Source organism: Platalea leucorodia (assembly GCF_965183815.1).
Source record: "Platalea leucorodia genome assembly, chromosome: 15".
Taxonomy (NCBI): Eukaryota; Metazoa; Chordata; class Aves; order Pelecaniformes; family Threskiornithidae; genus Platalea; species Platalea leucorodia.
Window position 1 is genome coordinate 6,801,656 of NC_138837.1, and position 18,410 is coordinate 6,820,065.

Consider the following 18,410-nt stretch of genomic DNA (forward strand, 5'->3'; position numbering starts at 1 on the left):
AAAATAGAGCAGCAGTATGGCTCTAGCTGCTGAGAGACGGGAAATGCTGCTCTAGATCCAACAGACTTCTTTTGTTGTTATGGAAACTAGATCTGCTGCTAACTTAAAATCCTAAAGCCTTGTCCCCAGCACCCAGCTTGAAGGAACTCCTGGGAGAAGCAGCTGTTGAAATGCTCGGCAGTGCAGCAAGAGCACTCGGTTTTTCTACAGTTAAACTCTAATGAAAGGGAATGGGGAAATCACATCGTGCTAGTGTTTCAGTTAATTTTCAAATTGCAATGATTCCCACTACTACAGCTCTGCCCTTTTGTAGATCTACCCCTGCCTATTTCCCTTCCACCTTCCAGTATGTGTACCTGTCCCTCAGGCCAGTGACGTCCCCGTTTCCCTGTCACTCCTCTCCCTGGTGCGTTGAAGAAAGAGGAAGAACAGCTTTAGCAAAACCAGCAGCAGCTTAATGATGCAGAAAATGGTGTCTCTTCCCTCAGAACAGCCAGAAGGAAGTCTGTTCCTGGCAGCAGCGCTCCCCTCCCTCTGCATTAGAGAAGAGCACGTGGAAAATGCGGCGCTACTTCGAACTGGCTCTCTACAGAAGGGTTACACTCGTGCTGCTTATTGGCAGGTGCCGTGGTGAGCCACCCTTGGCTGAAAGCTGTCCCCGGCCCCTCTGGGGCTGCGGGGCAGGTACAGCTACAATTCGGGGCTGGAATGCAGCTGTCTAAAGTGAAGGCAGAGCTCTAAAACACAGATGTAACCAACGGCATCCGCTGTTCTTTGCTACCTGGCACCATAAACTCTCACTCTAGGGCTTGAGTAAGTATCTAAAAGAACATATTACCTCTCCCCAAATTCTCATTCTGCCCGTTCTTGTTGAATAAAGCGATTAGCACACTGTGTGTAGCTTCAAAAGCCGTAACAAAAGGAAAGGCACCTACAAGAGCTATCAAGTAACAGCCCTAAGCACTACTGAACGTGCTTAGATGTGCTGAATTCGGGCTTTACTTCCACTCCCCACAGCCACCCGTCACCAGTTTGCTATCGTCTCTGCAGCGCTTCACCTTCCAGTCTCCATGTTCGCACTCGCAGCTCCCTGCGGCAGGAAGCGTTAACAGTTAGAGGTAGCCCCATCTGAACACGAGTGTCACCCCCCGCCCTGTCAGAGCAGCCCACCTCAGCTTTCGGAAGGCAGTCAAGCCCCTCTCCCTTCTACTTTAAGACCACTTTGCTCCAGTCCGTAGCTCAAGTCCCTCCAAAGTCTCCAGAGCAAGCAAAACGAGATCAAACAAGTGTGCTAGAATATCACCATCGCTTAGGCTTACAAGGAAAAAAAACCCAACTCCTAAGCAACAAAACCTAATTTTCTCGCTCTAATCTCTTAAAACCATCAAGATTTAATAGATTCTGACTGGTCAAGCAATCAAGTGTCTCTTTAGGAAAGACCGGGTAGGTTTCTAGCTCACAGCTACACTGAAATTTGATTTCTTACCTTACAAAAGTCTGTCTAGATTTCAGGCTTTATTTTAAGCAGTAATCACTGACCTTCTCAAGTCTCCATCACACACCGAGCCTTGGACCTTTAAAGAGTTTGTCGATCTACTTGAGAGAGCTACAACAGCACAACGCGACCGCGCTGTAGATGCTCTCTTTCTTCTAGCGTGAGCCTGGGCCCTCCCCTGCTGCTGCAACAGGCAGAGCAGCAGCTTGGACCCGTGCACGGAGTAATCCGTGCGCGTGGTCCGCGCCATCGCGTGCGGAATCGTTCCTCGGGAGCATTTTATAGCGATGTTCGTTTAAAACCTCCTACAGGTTCCCCGACACGAGAGTAAGAGAAAGGGAGGGGGTGTGGGAAAGGCGAGGGAATCGACCTTTGATTATAATCGCTTCCAACAGTATCCGGATCGTCACTCGGAAGCCACAACTCGCGTCGCTGCTAGGTGGGACTTCAGCCCCGCTGACGCAGCACAACTACCACACAGAAGATGCAGAACGGGAGCTGCAGGCTGCTAGGCCCAATACAACACCATGAACCCAGCTGCTGTCTATAAAGGTTTTAATATCAGTATAAATAGGGCACAGTTACAAAAAACTGCAAGACTGGAGCAATGGAATTTTGACTTAAAAACCTTGAGTGAGGCCTTGCTCTTCAGAAACACACACAACACACAGACTGCAGGGTGAAGGGAAGGCGTGAGCACACATACACCATCTTGCCTTGAACCATTCAGTACAAAAATAGCAGTAGAAAGATGGTCTCTGAATTGCTGGCTGATCCCTTGGGTGTGCCTTAACTGGACTCTGACTGCAAGGGAGAGGCAGATTGCACCTTGTGTTAAGAGCAGAGTTAATGCCCAGCGGAAAGTTTCTCTCCTCTCTCCATCCAGCCACAGCTTCCCCAGCTGAGGTACAAGCTATAAAAATAAAGGTTTTGACGGTTCAGTGCTCGTACCCAGCCAGGATGCTCTAGCAGATGGAGCGGGCAGGCTGTGCACGTGGGCTGATCACTGAAGAGCCGCTCTCGGCTTTCCTTACATTCGCTCTGCTACTGGGTTGCAAGAGTTCGACGGGATCTCGCTGCTGATGTCACAGCTCGGTTTACACCGCTGCCCACACCAGGCCTCCCTCCCTTTCCCACTCCTCGTTACGAGCTCTGCCAAAGGTGATGCCTTCTGTGGTGGACGTGAATCGTTCTGCTGCAAGTCCTGAAAAGGGAGGCAGGGGCAGGACAGAATCTATCTCTGCACGTGCCGGACAAAGGCCTGCACGAGCTGAAACAAAGGCTCCTGCCCCTCGGGACCCAGCTTGGAAGCAGACTTTCCTTGGGGAGAGGGAAGAACCCCGCTGGCAGGTGAAGAGGGACCACCACGGCGGAAGTAACGAGACAGGCTGGAGAGCAGCGTACTCTGAAATTAGAAGCATGTAACAAATTAGCTTCTTTCAAACACGTGCCCCTCTCCCTCCCCAAACAAGGTGCCGGTGGCACAGGAACAGGCACCAGTACATAGAATCACAGAATCGTTTAGGTTGGAAAAGACCTTTAAGATCATCAAGTCCGACCGTGAACCCAGCGCTGCCAACCACCACTAAACCACGTCCCTAAGCACCACATCTCCCCGGCTTTTCCACACCTCCAGGGATGGGGACTCAGCCACTTCCCTGGGCAGCCTGGGCCAGGGCCTGACTACTCTTTCAGTGAAGAAGTTTTTCCGAATACCCAACCCAAACCTGCCCTGGCGCAGCTTGAGGCCGTTCCCTCTCGTCCCATCGCTTGTTCCTGGGGAGCAGAGACCGACCCCCCCGGCTCCAGCCTCCTTTCAGGCCGTTGCAGAGAGCGATGAGGGCTCCCCTCAGCCTCCTCTTCTCCAGGCTGAGCCCCCCCCAGCTCCCCCAGCCGCTCCTCCCCAGCCTTGTGCTCCAGCCCCTGCCCCAGCCTCGCTGCCCTGCTCTGGCCACGCTCCAGCCCCTCCATGGCCGCCGTGGGGTGCGGGGCCCAGCGCTGAGCACAGCATTCGAGGGGCGGCCTCACCAGTGCCCAGCGCAGGGGCACACGCAGCCCAAGATGCCTAAGGCTGTTGACTCGCGCTGGGGAATGGGCTCTACTGGGCAGCCAAAGACAAAAGACCTTCTTCCGCAAGACACGTTCACACTGAACAGTGAGCAAGGATGCTACAAAGCTGCTTACCAGCTCGGAGCTGAGCTCCTGCTTCATCCGCTGCTTATCCCGGGGATGCACAGCTGGGTCTCTCAAGTACCGAACAGCCTGGGAGATGAGCAGGTAGAAACAGTTTTCCATTGTAAACATGAGCAGAGACCTGTGCAAAGAAACGCACATCAGCAGGAGCCAAAAAGGTCAGCACACTCTAGTTTCAAGGTCAAAGACTCTTAGAAAGACTTCACACACAGGGTACACAGGAGGGAACACTGTCAGTGTTCACATTCTGCTCAAGCAGCGATACCCAAAAGCTATGGGCTGCAGAGTAGAAACCCCTGTTGGTCATCAGGGAAGTCTGATTTAAATATACTGGTAAATAAATGTCAAACAACTCTCTACGCTGCATCTTGGGATGGGATGGCTTCACACACCCTCGCAAAAAAATCCCTGTTTGCTTTGGAGAGCTTCTGATGGGCTACCTGAACGCCCTGGATTCAGAGTGAGCAGCTCTGAAGCTACACGAATGCCTGTAAACCTCAGTTCTGACCTGAGGAGCATTAGGTTCTGCTCCTGGGCCATGACTAAATCAAAGAGCTGGAAACTTACTTGAGGGTTTTGGTTCCCTCTTGCATATTCAGCCCTGCAGCCTGAGGGAAAGGTTCCTTCTTCTTATCCAGCTGAAAGGGAAAAAAAGACAGGCATTAGAGACAGGAGATACAAAAGAGGAAGTATTCCTACTCTTCAAAATATCAGATGAATGAGTGCTCCGAGATCACCACAACTGCTGTGCTCTCCCCAACAGAGAAATGGCTCGTACCTCTCCCAACATGTTAAGGGCCACGTTGACTGTGGCAAGGAGCGTCCCAAAGGAAGGTGCGACATCTGAATCAAAGGCTGGTGTGGTGAAACTCAAAACGAAGAGCACGTTGTACTCGGCAAGGTCCAGCGACTGTGGAGAAACAGAAAGAGGAGTGAGTGACCCCTGAGGCCACGAATACGCTGTTGGCATAGGAACAGGAACACCTAGTCCCTGTATCACACTTCTTGTATGGAGAATTAGAAGCACTGAGGTATTTCCCAAATCTCAGGTATACAGACGGAGCGTTCTGTACAGCACTGCACAATCAGACTATACGGCTCGCCTCACATGAATGAGCATTCTCCAACTCCCAAGCCGTGCAGCTTGCCACCAAGCGGCAAGCTAAAGTAATGACTGTTTCTAGATTGTCTTCAAAAGCCCAGGCATATGTACCTAGAGGCCCAGGAAAAGGAAGTTAACTATCCAAAAGTTAGCAGCAGGATACTGTCAGAATCAAGGATTAAACCTTCCTTTTCTGAACTTGGAGACCAGCCACTAGGTCACACCGACACAGCTGGATAACAAGAGGACGTCTTTTCTGAAGAGTGACATACTGAGGATACAAACCTAGCTGGGTTATTAGCCTGCTCCAGTTAAGGTTACACAAACACAGCGTTGTGCAGATCACACAAAAGCTCAGCCAAGCCTTGCTTTCACACTGATCAGTGCCTGATTCCTAAGGGCAATTCCTTGCGTCCTGCCTTCCTGCTCTGTACAGCAGAACGGCAGGCAGATGTGTGGTGGGGTCATTGCCTCAAGCAGGACAGAAGGTGCCTCACTGCACAGACCCAGAACATCACTCAAAATGCTGGCAACTCCCCTCTTCAGGGAGCAGCATCTCTCCTCTGTCTCTACCTGATCAAGGAGGATCTGGCAGACATCAGGGGTGAAGTGGCGCAGGGCAGCAAGAGATTTGCTGAGGATTTTCAAGAGGCTGTACTGCACTGTAAGCAGTGCTTTCTGCTCCGCTGCCTCTGACTCAGGGCTGGGATGTTTGGAGGAGGCTTGGGGATTACGTTGCACTCGTGGAGTCACACTTGATGGAAGGGAATCACCATTTTTTGTCTGTGGAGAAAGAAAAAAAAGGAAGTCTTGAATACAGATATGATTATTTTGCCCTACTTTCGGGGGGAAAAAAATGCTATGAACAAAAGGAATGAGGAAATAAGACACCCAAAGTCTGTCACCTGCTAGAACCATGAGAATCTACACTTAGTGTGCCTCGGGGGAGGCACTGCATTGCAGGGAGGCAGCTGCAGAGCCTATTTAGATTCCACATTCCGGAAAAAGAATCTCTAATCAACACACCAAGCCTTAGGCATGCTGAAATAACACATCAGTAGCAAGGCATTGTCTCCACCTCATGAATCTAAGGATTTCCCAAGAACAAGAGCTATCTCTCTTAAACAAATTAAATCAGATCAAGGACACCAGGTCACCAGTGGCTTAATGAATGGCACTACAGAGTACTACAGCAATGCAGCTTTCTTGCTGCAGTGTAGGCAGCTGTAAAATGATAACAGCACCATTCAAACACAGGCTGTTGTTTCTCTAGGACTGGCTTTACCCAGTCCAGAGTTTTTAGAGTCCAGACTACTCTTTGCACTTTTTTTAGCTGTGGAGAAATGCAAATCCTAACTATTGATGGTTGTCAATAATCACCACGAGGATTATCGACAATCAATTCAATATCCAAGAGCCTGGATATTGAATAATATCTGCCTTTTAACAGGGAGCATGGGCATGCAACGCTCCTAACTCACAGTTTGGCTTACAGTCCCCATCCTCACCTGCAGGTAGTGCTGGAGCATCTTGCGGCTGTGCAGGAGGGAGGTACAGGCCTGACACAGGTAACACAGGTTCACCTGAAATAAATAAGGTGAGAGAGAAGTCTCGTAAAAGCTCAAACCCATCTATTCACTACCGTTGGTGGAAGCTAGAAAATCCAGTTAAACAGGACACTGTGATCATAAAGGATCAATGCGGTCTCTTGATTTCCCAGTATTTTCTCGGAGTCACCTGGCATTGAGAACTGAGAGCAAGACATTGAATTCCCCAAGTTATTTTTCCAAGCTACCATCTGCCTGTCCCTGACAGTTATCTTTCCTCACTCAATTCAGACAAGATACTGATGGAAGAGACACTTAAATGACCTCAGCAATAGTTCCTATTAAAAGAGCAGCAATAAAAAAGGTGATACAGTGCCATTTTCTCTTAACACATGCAAATCCCTGTGCTCCAAGGCAATGTTTTATCCACAACAGTACCCTGATTCCTACCTGCATATCCCTCATAAGCTGTGGCAGGTGGAAATGCCACTCCTTTGTGAAATTTGAGAGCTGAAGAATGAAGCCAACAGTGTGATCGGCCTCTTCCAGACAGGCCAAGCTCTGTACTGTCCGTACTGCATTCAGGCACTGGAAAGGAGAGAGAAGTACATCAGGGCGATATGCTGCCATACAAGACGACAGCTATTTGTCCAGGGAGCATGCTTATGAACAGGTAATTCAGCACCTGTGTACAAACAGGACTCTTCAGCACATCTGCACCGACACAATCCAGCCAGTACAGGCATTTCGGTATTGCAGGACACGAGAGCTTCCAGCCTGAATGGCGATTCAACCCTGACCACAGCGTTTTCATTATTTGAGCAAGGCTGAGCTGAAGCCACCTCCAAGAACAGCTCTCATATTTTTCTTTCCAGAGCAGAGAGCCACAAAGTGAGTTCCCATCAAACTCTCGCTTCTGCTACTGTGTTGAGTAGGCATATTAAACACCCGTAGCAAAGTTATAACCCCAAGAGTGTACAGGATGAACAGATGGTGAATGCCCAGCTCTAACAAGTACCATCACAGTCATCCCTGCCTGACCACATGGCTTGTATATTCTATCCTCCTTCTCCACTGTTGAATTATTTCTACTGTAAATCTTTCAGAGGCAGGAGCCTCTTTTCAATGCTTCTGCACTTTCTGACATGTTTCCACTGCTATTGCAACCCAGAAGCCAAGCGAACCATTGCAGAGGAAGTATGTGACATACCTGAAGAATCCTCTCTTGATGGACACCAACAAAGTCCAGTGCTTCTGTCAGGAAGTTGTATCTAAGTGTTTTAAGAAGGCGTTCCATCAGTGACATGGAGAGACGATAGACCCCAGGCCAAGAGGGGGCATCCAGAGACTTTCGAGATGAAGCAGATGTCTGAACAAATAGATTAAAAAAAGATACAAAAATAAATTTCTTATTTACATTGCCGCCCAGCATGGCACACGTCACAAACCCTTCACACCATTTTGGAAGTCTCCAGGCTCTGGGGGTGGCTGCTGTCCTTCCCAGACCAGCAGGGCTCTGCTCCCACCACAGCCCCTACGGCAGGGCACGGCAGGCTCTCCTGGCGCGCTCCCACCCAAAAGGAAGCAGCACCCACCTGAATGGCTCCATTAGTGCTGAGCTGGTACACGCTCAAGAGGGGCAGGCAGACGCTCTGTGTGACACCCGCTCCAGCCACCGCTGCTGCTCCCTACAAGACGCAGAACAAACTACTGTTAAGATGTGCACGTCTCTCTCCTCTCTGAGACTAAAGAGACTTATTTTGCATTAGATATTTCTGTCCCTTGCACTGTCCCCACCCTTTTAGAGAACTTTCATCTACACACACTTCTTGTATGTTGTTAAAAATTCAGTATCAAGAAAAGCAATGCTGTTCTTCCAGTAAAATCTAACCTACATGACTGTACTATGAATTCCATTTCGATATCACCTGGTTTGGTGCATACATAATCTTTGGAAAGGGCTGGCTTTGGAACAACCTTGCTTTCACCTAAAGCCCCACACAAAGTTGAATTTGTAATAGATAAATAACGCTTTATTGCAACTAATGAGAAAGCTGGTTCCAACACTTAATGCTGTTTTAACTAGCGGGGATAATTTGCATTGCAGACGAATACATTCAGGGAAAGTGCCTACTCTAAATTACAGGTCTGCGTTGGCTGGCTCAGCTCTTCCATCCGAGACGTGCCATTATCAAGAAGAATAAGGCAAACTAGGCAGGCGTGCATGCAGGACCTGCTGCTTGCCAGCCTCTAAAAAAATCCTTTGTCTACAGATCATTGTTCGGCTGCATCACAGACAGAACAGTGAGATATACAGTTCCTATTAAAAACATATAGCTCTGTGCTCTCATTTCTCTGCATCTCTCACCTGCTGAGTCCTTGCTAAGGTCAGCAGTAAATGTAATGAGGCCTCTGTGAAGTGAAGGTTTTGTTTAACTCTCAGGCTGATCTCCAATGCGGCAAAGATAGTAGGAAGCACGGGGACTTTCCTAGTAATCTGTAGCCAGTAGTCTCCATCTTCATCAACTTCACAGAGCTCTTTAGCCAGATGCAGACCCAGAACACACACCTGCAGTGACAAGGAAAGGAGAATGAGGTATAGGCTTGACATGGATACCAAGAAAATCTTGAAAGCATTTACTAACACAACCTAAAGTTCAATCATTCTCAGAATCATAAATTAAGGCACCTGGTATCCCTCACATTGTACTCTGCACACCTGCTGGCTGTGTTAGCGACAACATTTTTTAGGACAGATCTGAAAGAGGCAGCAACAGGCAATTTCCCAGACTGATGTGTGCCAAAAAGACACGGAGTGATTCTGAAACAGAAACTGCCAAAACTTCCTTTGAAGGCAGAAGGCTGCAAGGGGAGTTGTTCCAAGCACACGCAGAACTTTTGGGTTTTGTTCAGAGAAAAGAAACGTAGCTGCAAAGCAGATGAACAGGTCCTTTACCCCGTCTCGCTGGTCCTTGTGTTTAACTCGGGAGGCATCATCTGTTTCCATGCTGTCCTTGTCATCTGTAGCATCTCCCAAGGTCAGGCTGTGTCGAGTCTGATCAAAGAGCGCAACGACCTCATCTTGGAGTGTTTCACACACGCTCAACACCAGCTGGGAGTACTGGGGGATCTCATTCACTGTGACACGCACGGAAAAGACAACAGTTAACACACAATTCTTGTACTTAGGTTTCCAGTTTAACTGATAACATCACTGGGCCACATTTCTTGGAGTTAGTATTTATTCTGTTTTCATTTCAAAACCTACAAAACAGAATGGGAGGCACCGTGACTAAGTTAGATGATTAAGCCTAGGAGGATATACTAAGGGATTAGACGGTCATCCGGATAATAAAAAAATGTAGTTTTACCAAAAAGTCATATAAACTCATGAAATTTCAAGGCACAAATCAATCACTACTATGGACACATTATTCCATAACCTCTCACTACAGCATTTCCTACCCAGTTCTCCAGATTGCTGGTACTGGCCAGTGGGTGCAGTCTATGTTCTGTGAGTCCATATAAATACTACATTCTCATCAAAACCATTATAATAAATTGCACCACCTTTTACCAGCCTGCCTGGAAACTCAAATTCAACGGCAAAAAACCAAAAAAACCACGTTTTTAAAAAAAAAAAAAAAAACAGTCCTCCACTTTCTATTTATTTTCCAAAATATAGGGGCTTGCAGAGCCCAAGCAGTGGGACAAGGAACTCACAGAAAGGTAAGCTGATACACTTCTCAACACCACAGTTGCCTTTGTAGGTGTTGTACAGACAACTACTGTCCAGATTCCACTGAGGGTCTTCAAGAGCTACTGCAATGCAAGATGCCCCACAAGCGACAGAGTTCTATGATAAGGTTTGGATTACTCTCATTACAGAGAGTAATGACCAGACTAGTTTCTCTGGTTTGTAACAAAATGTACCCTCAGAAGAGTTTCTTGTGTTTGGGTCTTTTGTTATCTCTAACTAGAAATTCACGTCAGAATCTAAGCTCTACAGTCACTCGGTGAGATGGCATTACTAGGGTGTCCCTCCCACACCTGCTGAGCTATTTTCAAAAACACATGGGAACCCTATCTTGTCTCTATCAAACTGATCAAACACAGAGATTATTGTTGGGGAAAGACAAGAGAAGGGAAGACATATACACACTGTGAATGATAAACCTCATCCCTTTCTAAAACTAGCTAAAACAAGTAAGAAAAAGGTAGAGAATTCCCACAGGTTGGTGACTATATTCAGCATCCTGTACTGCTACTAACACCAAAAGCATTTTTATCTTGGAAACTAGCACTTGTGTTAGTTTTCAGTGAATGGTGTATTCAGCCACGGCAGCCCTGCTCTTGACACTCGTACATACACCACCTCACCTTTCATCTCCTTCATTTGCAGCACAGTGATAAGAGCTGAGAACACTTTCGCTTTGGTTTTCTCCATCATCTGCTGATCTGCCTGTAGTACTCCCTCCAGAATCTGCGTCAAGGAGTTTATGATTTTATCCACAGAACCCAACTCGCTGACAACAAAAAGGGAGAGCTCTTCAGATTAGACAAGATCCCTCAATAAATATATTGGCTTGACTGAGCTGTGTGTATCATAAGTTATATGATCCACACAAATAAAAGCAGTTCTTTCAAGTAAAGTTTAAGTCACCACCTGGATCTCAGTAAAGGCATTCCACAGCACAGTGAGAATGCAGGACTGACTATCACAAAAGCTTTTTTGATACTTTTCACCAGCAAGCAAGAAGCCAAACCACAAATGCATAACTACAAGAGATTTCAGCAACAACCTACAGACATTTGCCATCCCAAAAGAGAGCTCTATGATAAGGTTTCAGTTTCCTCCCCAAATCACTAAGGGAATCTCACTAGAGCAAAACACTTAAACATAACCTCCCAAGTTTTTATATTTAGCAGTGATTGATAATTATCCAAACAAAATACCTACCTCTTCCACTGTTTGAGCAGGATCAGAAGAAGGGTACATAGCATAGACCCCAGCTGCAGACAGGATACCGACATGGGAACTAGGAGCTAGGAAGAAATACTGCAAGAGTTACAGTTGCAATAGTCACATGTAAGAACACTCAAGAAATCCTCAGCCCTGGCACCGCCACCAAATGACCAGGTTTGTTCTTCAGCAGCTAGCTGCATCGAGGGAACCAGAGTCAGGACGCTCTGCAGGGTCACCCAGTGATGACAAGAATAACACATACAAAATAAAGATTTATAAGCAGCTCATCAATTCAGGGAGAGAGACTTTGTTTCAGCCCAATTTCACAGGAACTAAAAAACCTACGATGGCAAGCAGCTGCAGAAACAGAACTCCTCATAGTACAAAGGAGATGAGCAAGTGGGAAATTAAAGAACTGACAGGAAGCAGCACCTACCAAAGCCTTGGTCCCATTTAGCACATCCAGAAACAATTGCTGATGAACTGCAGAATCAGTCAGATGCATTATATCCGCCTAAGATCCACAAAGACAGAGATCAATCAAGCACAACAGAAGATGCACCTTCTTAGCAGTCTAACATCAGTCTACTGTTTTACTTTAAGAATTCACCAAATTTTACAGCTGCTGAGTGATGCAGTTCTACAGAAATCACTGAAGTACTACATTAACAGTTGACAAGAAGTCAGCAATGACTGATTTCTCTAATGGTGCATCCCTACCTCACTGCAAAATCTCTTTACAATTACAGAATTACTTAGAATTGCTATAAAAATTATTTACTACCTCCCTCCTCTGCTCAGACAGACAATACGCTCATTTTGACCAAACAGCAGAACACCACCTACTCCAACCTCTTGTACCATGCTTGTGCCAACTTGTGTTGTAAGCATATAGACAAGCAAATTGAAAGAAAAACCAGTGAATTCTTCATTATGACTTAGCTGGCCCTGAGAAGTTGACATTGTATTATTCAAAATGTCAATTTCAGATTATCATGAAAGACAAGAGGTAGCTCTTACGTGGCTAGTTGAGATTATCAGCAGCATCCGCCAGGCTGAGATCAGCATCTGATATTCGGTCATGGAGGCACAGGTGCTGCCCTCCGTCTCCGCCACGTGATAGGCCAGTAACTTCACGTATTCTGACCAATAGGCAAAGCGCTTTTTGGTGGAGAAATTCTTCAGCGTGTCTTTCAGGGACTGATCCAGTGAGCCCCTGACCAAACCAAGAGGAGAAGTTATCTTCTTTTATTCTTTGGTCAGAAAATATACTTCTTCTGAGATTCAGGTAGGAAAGCCAAGAACACAGCTTGCAAGTGAAGGTTATTCCACATATTAGACCTGTGCAGGGAATCCCACTTTTTGCATCAAATGTGAAGGAAAAACATGATCCCTGAAGAAAATCTAGGATTTTTTTTTTTTTTTTAAGCAGAGATTTTAGTTAATCATGACTTTTCAACATATTAAAGGGCAGTTATGTTCAGGAAAACAAAATGAGTGGGATAAAACTACTAAAATGTTAGTCAGCAATCACTATAGTAGGTGTACTTAGCTTAGTTTACAATTAGTTTTAATAAATACTGTATATTCTCATTCCAGGGTCCAAGGAAAATACTAATACTAACATTCTCACCTACAGGCTGCAGAAACACTGTTACACCTCTTTCTGCAATTGGCGATTGCAAGAATCTCAAATGCACATTTGTGATTTGTTTATAAACCACTGCTCCTCCCATGTTTTCACAGGACTACACGTACTTTGTCCCTCAAAGCCTGCACCGTCTATCAAGATTTAACACACACAGTTTAGATAATTAAAAAGTACAGGGACGAAGGAGAGACTACCAAAGACTCACTTGACAACATAGTAGATCTCCAAACAGATGATTTTCATGATTAAGGCACAGGTATCCAAGACACTGAGCTATAAAGACAAAAAAAAAAGGAAAATCTGAGCAGCTAGCTCTGCAGGGTGAGTGGAATTCTGACTTATCCCTACCCATCCACTTGCAGTGACCAATACTCCAGTTCTGCAGAAGACTTGTTTCTCCCACGATAGCGACAGTTATGTCATTTGACCATGGACTGGTGATAATAAGGACAGAATGCTGTGTTCAAAGCAGCACTCTGAGTGACAGCACAGGACTTTCATAACGAAGGGGAAAACTCCCACAGAAAGGAAGAATAACAAGAACCTAATCGATTCCTCTGTGATACTAGTCAGCCTGAGCTATGCCTAAAAAAAAGGAGAGTGTCTTTTGCCAAACAGCACACGAGGTATGGTATGGATACCCTACAGACGGCACACCTTCCAAAGAGTGTTACCACAGGTGCTAGGTGAACATCTATTTTTGCCTCATATGCGAATAAAGAGCAAAGAATTTCAAAAGACAGCTCATGGCTGTACAGTCTCTGCAAAGCCAGAAAGCATTCACTTCATCTCCTGCCTGCACTTAAACCACTTGATCATACTTCCTTTTAGAAAACTGCAAGCAGAGGGAAGAGCCAGATACATCACTTAGAAACCTTTTCTGAGAAGTACATAACTACCTTCTTTTTGTTTGGACGTAACTCACCTCTGATGATTCTGAAGGCGGAGGAAGGGTCCCAAAGAGGGGATTGGTTAAATTTTCCCAAAACTTTGGCCTAAGAGACATATACAGAAGTAAAATCAGTTATCTCCCCCACGCCACATGCCTAGCAGCATTTTGACTGTTCCAAACTTCATAGAAAATACGCTTTGGTAAATACAAGCTTATATAGCTTTGTATAAAAGAAACAGAACAAAATATATTTGCTTCTGAACATGCACATACAAGCTTCTCATCTTCTTTCCTGAGACACTAAGTTCAAAGCCCACGCACTGCAAACCCTTACCAGGGCACACAGGGACTAAGATGCAAATGTCCCTGAAAGGTCCGATGAACCAAAGAAAAAGTGTTTTGGAAAAAAGGAAAGAAAATGCATTGTAGAAAAACAACAACTCACTTTGTCCTCAGAACTAGCATGGCGCTATCTCGACGGTCCTGCCACAGAGCATGCAGGAAGGCAATGGCAGCACGGTGCAAGAGGGGAGGGCACCAGTACCTCTCTTGTTGTTTGGAATCTATCAGCTCTAAGACTACTTGGAGGCAACTCCACTCCCCTAAGCTGAATTCCTAAAGCAAAAGGAAATGAGAGAGGTTACATCCCCACAGAACCACTATGTAGGCACCTATTAAAGCAGAATGTGCTTGATTCCGCTTGAACAATACACAGACAAGTAAACCTTGAGTACATGATGCCTTCGTATATTTTGCATATAACTACAAGGAATGTAGCCGTAACACAGGAGAGAAAAAAAAATATTTTTAGGGGAATAAAAAATGAACTAAGCTAAGATTTAGTAAGACCAAATGCCTTCAGAAGGTCCCAACCCAAGAAGACCTTGAACTGCAAAGCACCAGAATGGGTATTCTGGAAAACGGGTATTGTCCATTGTACCTCGGTCTTCAGCCTTCTCACTGACTGGCCACTGTCAGAGTGCAGAGAGTGGGCCACAGGGATCTTTGGTCTGACCCAGTAGATGTTCTTATGTTAACTCAGTAAGTGCCTTGAAATATCGGAGAAAGTTTCTCTTTGGTTAAAGGGAAAAGTGAAACTGGGATAGCAGCACATCCATTAACTGCAAGCACAAGCTGCATTTATCTTTACATTAAGCGCATCAGGTTACATGTAAGAACTACCAGAGTTTAGAGCCTAGTGCCATAAGACTGCTATGAACGCTACAATAAAAGACTAGCGAGTCCTTGGGCACATATCTGCTATTCTACCTTGGACATATCACTGCCATCCTTCACTTCCAAGTTCAGGAACAGCTCAATGAGCCCGGGTTGTGTCTCCACCGCAACTGTGAGGAATTCCAGTATCATGACCTTAATTCGCATGTCCTCAATCTTGCTCTGCAGGCGGGTGAGGAAGGCATCACGGATGGCAGCGGCATCGCTACCAAGGCAGGCATAAACAGACATGGGAGCAACCTGCAAAAGGAAAGAAACATCAGAAGCCAGAATAACCAAACCCAACAGAATGCTGCTTCTCTATATAAGAGGCAATTCGCATTTCAAATTGAAACTCCAAAATATTTGATATTGAATCTACAAACATATGTGAGGGAATTCAAAAGTAAGTTGTTGTGATTAAGCAGGAAGAAACTTGCAAAGTGATTCAAATTTTCCTCTTTGGCAATTCTGCTCTATCCCTCACCTAATTCTCAAGGGTTATGACAAAACTGGAAAAGACAAAAACAGTTTTGGAATAACGTTTCTTGAAATAAATAAACCCGGAGCTGGATTTATATGCTTTAATAAAACTGCAAATACTCTTTTTGGCTACTAAACTTCTGAGAATGTAAGTCTAAAAGGCAAAGTTGAAAGCTCCCTATAAAAACTTAAATAGGATCCTCTTCTCAGTAAGATGTTAAAGTTCCAGTTAAGAAGGTGCAGGCATTGTATTGGAGAGCGTGACTTGAGAAAGTTGCTCAAAAAAGTAGAGAGAGATCAACTGGAGGTGCAAATACTTTGCAGAAAACACCCCACTCATGTGAGGCCTCTCAGTGACTGAGTGACTTCTGAAACAGCAGAGGATTACGTGACAAAACTAAGGGGCCTTTATGTGATTTCTAATGTGCTCTACCTTACAGCTTTCAGTCCACACAGCCTTCAACTGACTTGCATTAAGCTCCCCGATACAAAAAAGCCTGAAGAGATTATCTTGAAAGGATTTCAGTGGTGGAATCGGTCACAAGGGGAGAAGCAAAGGAGCACTTGTGTGAGTCTCATCTTACCGTAGCCAGGCGTTTGAGCAATTGGATGGCCAGGCGTGGAAGTGCAGGGTCATGCTTGTGGTAGATGTATTTGGCCAAGACCGCAATAAGATTGTTTCCATGAGCACCTGGAGAGAACACAATTAAAATCAAAGAGAAGAAACTGCAACAGGACGTAACTGTTTACCAAATAATGATTTCCATAGCAGAAGGTGAGAACTAGGTCAGTCTTCCAAAAGAACGAGGCATGGGCCCAGCCAGAGGTACTAATGGCAGCTGGTTTACTATATTCTGTAATTACACCCATCTCATTACAAAGCAGCAAGGAACAAGTCACGCTTGCTTAATACTTTAGAGGCTGTCCCAGTGGACAAGAATGCCTTAGAGGAGGGAGACTAGGCCTTCTGCCATCACTAGAAACCACTCCTTGGAACCTTGAAATCTTAACTACTGTTTGGAAGGAGCCACACACTGACTATTTGTAAATAACAAAAAAGCATAGCTGCCCAGGCTGTCCCCATGGAGAAATACATACCGTGCTGAGTAAGCGCCTGTTCTAATGGAGATACCACACTAGAGGGGGGTTTCAACCGGATGACATTATTGGTAACCGAGAATGCCAGCTTCACTGTTTGGATCAGCAGTTGACCTTGGCCTTGTGACTCATCACTGTGTGTGCAAGAAGGAACCAAAGGAAGTAACGGTGTTGACAACCGACATTTATTATTTGCACAATATCAAAGAGGAAATTCTATACTCTGTCAGTCGGGGCTTGTAAGACATTTTTACTCCAAGTGTCATGTCACCTGCTGAAAATAACAGCTGCTGAAATACAAACCCCCACATATCCACAAAAAATAGTCTACCCAGCCCTGAGTTTTCGGCATCAAACAAAAAAGAAAAATATCCTGACAGGCCATTGTCACTTTTTCCCCCCCTCTTTGGGACACAGAGATTTAAAATGTGTTAAGACAGAGGAAGAAACATTTACAGAACCAATCTCACAGAAATCATAGTGTACCAAAACTGGACGAAGAGATATAACTGGCTCTAAGTCAGGTATTTTCCTAAGATTTTCCTTATCAGATAAACATTCTGAAGAGACATTAAAGCCAAAAAGGTTTCTCAGATAGGTCTCACTTTCTCCCTAACAAGTTTGGATTCCTTTCCAGACTTGTTTTGAAAGAAAAAAATGGCAGACTTCATCAGATACAACCTGCTAGCAAGTCTGGCTGGCTATCTGTCAAGTAAGGTTGGCCAGGAAAAGAGAACAGAGGAAAGGAGAGAGATTCAAGCCTCAGTGAGAGCCACATAAGGAGGTTAAGGCGCTCAACACTGGAGACATCTTCAATGCTTCCAGAGTACTTCAAGCTGCCTTCAGAACCACCCTGAAAAGACTGATCATCCCTAGCACTTCCAAAATTACAGTTCAAGCTTTATTACAATTTATTCATGAGCATAGCTTCACTTGAACTCTGGTGTTACTTGAAGACACAAAACTTCTAACATTGGCTCTAATTTTCTCGCTTCCAATTCACTCATGCAATCTTATAAATTGCATTTGAGTGAATTCTGTATAAAAAAAATGTAACTTCTAGCAAACGTTAAACAATTGAGCACATTTACACCCACTAGCATGCTCCAGATGTCATTTAGAAATAGAAAACTAAAACAACTGCACGAAATGGATAGTGTACAGAAAAGACTATATACAGATCTGGAACAAACAAGGCTTGTTCCTTCAGACCACGCAAGGCAGGCTGTCATGGCTAGCTGCTATGCTGATTCCCTGTTAAGTGCAATCAATTAAAGCTACATTTGAAATATTATCATTTGCTTCTTTCCTCACACCACTGAAACGAAACACACCACTCACCTACTAGACTGGGAGGCCATTACCATATCAATAGTGTCCACACCAATTCCCATGATGTTAATGACAGCTTGCCCTGCTTCAGTGTTGGCCAGGCTGAAGATGCACAAGGACTGAAGGCTGGGGGCATTGCTGGGAGAAACAAACACCACAGGACATCATCACTAGGAGCACTTGCAGAATTTTCCACTTAGTGCTTGGAAAACTACCACAAAGTAACCTCTTAATTTCCACACCCCCACTGACCCCGACTTTATTCTGCCTTCTACTTTCTTCAGAGTGGATACACCAAATAGAAAAGTGGATGGCAGACTGTTCCAGGAAATCTATTTATTGTTTTCTCTTTCTTCACCGAGTATTCTAAAAACCAATGTCCCTAATCTTTTTCTACCCTTCCTGTACTCAGTAACACTGAAAAGAGCTGAAACCA

General features: G+C 45.3%; 1 protein-coding gene across 2 annotated transcripts in view; it reads right to left on the reverse strand.

The window, feature by feature from the left end:
* Positions 1 to 18,410, reverse strand: part of NUP188 (nucleoporin 188) — a 36,813-nt gene that overhangs the window by 4,335 nt on the left and 14,068 nt on the right. The window contains exons 23-44 of one of the 2 annotated variants that reach the window (XR_014229810.1): positions 17,984 to 18,112; positions 16,643 to 16,776; positions 16,129 to 16,235; positions 15,116 to 15,322; positions 14,292 to 14,461; positions 13,880 to 13,949; positions 13,160 to 13,227; positions 12,324 to 12,519; positions 11,740 to 11,817; positions 11,298 to 11,383; positions 10,718 to 10,863; positions 9,294 to 9,475; positions 8,706 to 8,906; positions 7,933 to 8,025; positions 7,548 to 7,706; positions 6,788 to 6,925; positions 6,299 to 6,373; positions 5,364 to 5,573; positions 4,467 to 4,598; positions 4,256 to 4,326; positions 3,680 to 3,809; positions 2,447 to 2,900 (exon numbers count right to left, since the gene is read on the reverse strand). Coding sequence is in view for 1 of the 2 variants with exons in the window: in XM_082327230.1 (XP_082183356.1) it covers positions 2,730 to 2,900; positions 3,680 to 3,809; positions 4,256 to 4,326; positions 4,467 to 4,598; positions 5,364 to 5,573; positions 6,299 to 6,373; positions 6,788 to 6,925; positions 7,548 to 7,706; positions 7,933 to 8,025; positions 8,706 to 8,906; positions 9,294 to 9,475; positions 10,718 to 10,863; positions 11,298 to 11,383; positions 11,740 to 11,817; positions 12,324 to 12,519; positions 13,160 to 13,227; positions 13,880 to 13,949; positions 14,292 to 14,461; positions 15,116 to 15,322; positions 16,129 to 16,235; positions 16,643 to 16,776; positions 17,984 to 18,112 (2,953 nt within the window). In the remaining variant the exon portion in view is untranslated. Of the gene's footprint in view, positions 1 to 2,062; positions 2,901 to 3,679; positions 3,810 to 4,255; positions 4,327 to 4,466; positions 4,599 to 5,363; positions 5,574 to 6,298; positions 6,374 to 6,787; positions 6,926 to 7,547; positions 7,707 to 7,932; positions 8,026 to 8,705; positions 8,907 to 9,293; positions 9,476 to 10,717; positions 10,864 to 11,297; positions 11,384 to 11,739; positions 11,818 to 12,323; positions 12,520 to 13,159; positions 13,228 to 13,879; positions 13,950 to 14,291; positions 14,462 to 15,115; positions 15,323 to 16,128; positions 16,236 to 16,642; positions 16,777 to 17,983; positions 18,113 to 18,410 lie in introns of those variants that run through there. The other variant, XM_082327230.1, reaches the window with a different exon arrangement.